This window comes from Phalaenopsis equestris, unplaced genomic scaffold, assembly GCF_001263595.1.
Source record: "Phalaenopsis equestris unplaced genomic scaffold, ASM126359v1 Scaffold000163, whole genome shotgun sequence".
NCBI lineage: Eukaryota > Viridiplantae > Streptophyta > Magnoliopsida > Asparagales > Orchidaceae > Phalaenopsis > Phalaenopsis equestris.
Window position 1 is genome coordinate 93,470 of NW_018164605.1, and position 4,115 is coordinate 97,584.

General features: G+C 37.9%; 1 protein-coding gene across 1 annotated transcript in view; it reads left to right on the forward strand.

Moving 5' to 3' along the window:
* Nucleotides 1-885: 885 nt before the first annotated feature.
* The window catches only part of LOC110022022 (probable sugar phosphate/phosphate translocator At3g11320), a 14,806-nt gene continuing 11,576 nt past the window's right edge, over nucleotides 886-4,115 (forward strand). The window contains exon 1 of the mRNA XM_020720789.1: nucleotides 886-1,593. Coding sequence (XP_020576448.1) covers nucleotides 1,126-1,593 — 468 coding nt within the window. The 5' untranslated portion in view covers nucleotides 886-1,125. The remainder of the gene's footprint in view (nucleotides 1,594-4,115) is intronic.

Below are 4,115 nucleotides of genomic sequence, written 5' to 3' on the forward strand. Positions count from 1 at the left end.
GAGAGAAAGAAAGAGAAAGAATGGACTGTAATTTAGAACGAGTGAATTGGCCTTTCGGCCTTTTTTATTAAGATTGTGTACCCTCTGTTCTCAGAAAAAATATTACATATGGATGATCTACATACATATTAGATGCAAATAACACCACAATACTGCTAATAACACCTAAATACTACCATCCACACATAAAACTGCATCAGGACTCATGATGTAATATTTTCTCCTATTCTCAGGGTGACCTGTTTATAGACAAAGAAAGTATGGTCCCTTAAGCTACATGGAGAACTCTATTTCAATAGGGACTGTAGATAGTATTACATGTATATGGTTTGCTAGGAGCTAGAGATATCTCAAAATCTTTGACTCAGTGATCTAGTCGGTACCGATGAGACAGTAGATTTTTTTGACGGTTTATTTCAATAGGACCGTTCGATCGACTGATGACTCTGTTGTAGGTCGAACGCCATAATGACATTGGTCGATCACCCTGATGACGTTGATCGGGCACAGTTGTTTCACTTTATAAAAAGACTGCAGGCCAATTTAGCTCTTAGTGGGTTCTGTGACTCCTTGATTCAATTTCTTTTGGTTAACGACTATTATCGAAGCTTTGTGTGGCTCAGGGGGGCCCTATATTGTCCTATCATGTCCTATGAGTATGCCAGATTCTTTTAAGATTCGTGTTGATAATTTTTCTGTAGGCAAAATTATATATTTCAATTGAAAAGTGATAATAATGTTATTTTTGATGTGATATTAAAGTTTTGAATCCTATTTGCATAAATATGAAAGGTCTAGGGTGATATATGTAAATAGATTATAATAGTGTGCTATCTATGTAAATGTACCTTTATTTTAATAAAATAGAAACAGACGGTAGCTAAGAGTCGTGATAAGATGTAGAATACCTTCAAATAAGGAAGAAAAGTTGGAATCAGAGCCGCTGGCAGCAGCTCCGGCCAATCCTCCTTCCTCCGCCGACGGAACCCTAATTACGTTAACCGCCGCCGCGCATCGCTGCGAACCCTAGTTGAACTGCAGTATCCCCACATTTCTTGGAGGGAGGTGGTAGGAAATCGATCCACCTCGCTGTATCCCGCTGGAGGTGGAAGAGGAGCTGGAGCGATGACCGGAAAGGTTATCCTGCCGGCGCCGGTGGTCAACGGCCGCTTGTTCACGGTGGGATTGGTGATCTCGTGGTACTCGTCCAACATCGGCGTGCTTCTTCTGAACAAGTATTTGTTGAGCAATTACGGCTTCAGGTTTCCTATCTTCCTGACTATGTGCCACATGACGGCATGTTCGCTGCTCAGCTACGTCGCCATCGCATGGTTGAAGCTCGTTCCGATGCAGGCCGTGAGATCTCGTCTCCAGTTCGTCAAAATCGCCACACTCAGCTTCGTATTCTGCGGATCTGTCGTCAGCGGAAACATTTCACTGCGTTTTCTCCCGGTATCCTTCAACCAAGCCGTCGGCGCCACTACGCCCTTCTTCACCGCGGTGTTCGCCTACATCATGACGGTGCGGCGGGAAGCGTGGATTACCTACGTCACGTTGGTCCCCGTCGTTACCGGCGTTATTATAGCTAGCGGGGTGAGTCAGCGGTATACTTTTTCTTCATACACTTTTTGTTGTTTTGGGAGATCTTGTTTTACTTTTATGCTTGCCTATTCGATATTTATAATTGCTTGGTGGATATGTTTGAGTTGACCTTTAGTTTGTGCTCGTGATCTTTGTATTTGTTGCTTCTTTTCCGTGAATTAACTGGATTATTGATCTTTTGAAGCCATAGAGGTTGATCATTTTGTTATGATTTCCATGCGAGTTTATTTGATGAATTTCTACTGTGGTTTAGAGTTGGATTAAGGACCAACCTATCAGGATGGTTGTATTCTACATTCTTTTGCTGGCAATGGCAATATGTAAGTTGCTAGTTACTGATTCCATCATGGTTTTAGATTTGATTTATTTTTTCATTAGATTAGCTAAATATGTTACATTATTGGAAAAAACCGTTCTTCTTGTTCTTTAGTTATAATCCATCCATAGGCCTTATGAGAATGCTAACCTTAATGTCGCCTATTTATTTATTTCTTTATTGTTTATTTTATTTTACTTTTTTTGTCTGGGCTATCAAACCTGGGAGAAGCTTAATATGAACTGTTATTTTAAGTCATCAAAAAGAATTCTTCCTTTAAGCCGGTGAGAAAGATATAGAGTCAAGGTTGTGTGTATTATATATGCGAGAAATGTACATTAGAAAGATATAGAGTCAAGGTTGTGTGTATTATATATAAGCTAATTATGGAGGCTTATGATATTTGAAAAAAACTAAAATTGAAAGTTTAGGAACGAATCAATCTTTTTGAAGGCTGAATTGTGCTTTTTGAACTTCAGTTCAAATTCCTTTCTCTGTTGATATATCAAGTTTTAACAAAATTCTAGACTAAAATTGTGATAAGTTCTTTTTTTTTTGTTTTCTCATTAGCACTTTCTATAATGGTTATTGTTTGCATTTTTGTTCGGTGCTATAATGAGATAACATGTTTGTCAAATTTTCTTTCGTTTTTCATATTTTCATTTTCATCGCCCAGAACTCTCCCTTAGTTTCATGATTTCGTTTTAGGTTGTTTGACAAAATGCTTTTTTTGTCCTTTACATCTGTTGGATGAGCTATATGTTGAAGTTAAAAAAATTATCATTAAAAGTTATTAATATTAGCAGGTTAATTAATTAATTAATATTTATTAATTAGGTTGATTAAATTTAATTACTACTAAATCCTTGTGCAACTATTTCCGCTCCACCCCTTGCTCTTAACTCACCAAACGAAGACTCAGTTGAGTTGGACTAGAGGGAGATCGAAGAAAAACCGTAAAAGGGCTTCCTCACTATTGGTATTCCTTTTCTCCACAGAGAGAACCGCACGTGAAAGAAAAAAAACTACCCTTTTGTTCGAGAAGCTTGCGCAACAAAGCCCCTTGATCCTCATCATTTCTACCTTTTTTTTGTTTGCAACAAAATGGCAGAGAGAGTGAGAGAGAGATTTTCAATTCATCTTTGCAAATCCCTTCTCCTGTATTCCTCTCGAAGCCAGAGAATCCTCCGTCTTTACTATCTCTCCTTGGCTTCGCTATCCTTCTTTGGTTCATTGTCCACGCAAAGGAAAGGTAGTGAAGAGTGGTGGTTTAGAAGATCTATTCTGGCTATAGTGTCACACGACACTGACCAACGCGTCTTATAGATAGTTGGGCAGACAGACAGACACCCCAATACAGTCCTTTTACACGGGGACGACACACGGGCTTATCGGGTCGCCTTGACTATAGGATCATGTTTTAAGTCCCACCCCACTATTTTAATTCTCTTCCTCACAAGGACTGGAGTAGATGAGGCTAGTAGTTTTAAAATAAATGTTCAAATCCTAAACTAAGAATTTACAAATCCAACTCACTCAACCAGTCCAATCCTCTTACCTATAATGATAGGAGTCGACAAGACTTATACTTTGAAAAGCTTAAACTAATAAAATTAAATGTCTCCCTTCAATTATAAAAACTTCAAATGTTCAATTCTTCGATGATGATCATGTTGATCGAAGATTTTAACCGGAGACATCAATCCTTTAAATCAAGTTTTCAAAATAACTAACCAAATATTCAAGTTAAAATTCAATCACTCAAAAACTAAATGCAAAATTTATTCGTTCTCCGTAACAGTTTGTCGAGTGTGACAAATTTCTGATTAACTTCAGCTCACAAAGTGCGAATGTTATATCAAATTCTAACAAGGACTAGAGATGATTTACAAGTCCAAATCACTCAACTAATCTGATCCTCCTACCTATAATGATAGGAGTCGACAAGACTTATACTTTGAAAAGGTTAAACTAATAAAACTAAATGTCTCCCTTCAATTATAAAAAACTTTAAATTTTTAATTATTCGATAATGATCATGTTGATCAAAGATTTTAACCGGAGGGATCAATCCTTTAAATCAAGTTTTCAAAATAACTAATCAAATATTCAAGTTAAGGGTCTGTTTGGCGCAGCTGCAGATTCTCAGCTTTTCAGCTGCAGGTGCCCTGCCCCAAGAAGCACGCGGAGGGAAGCC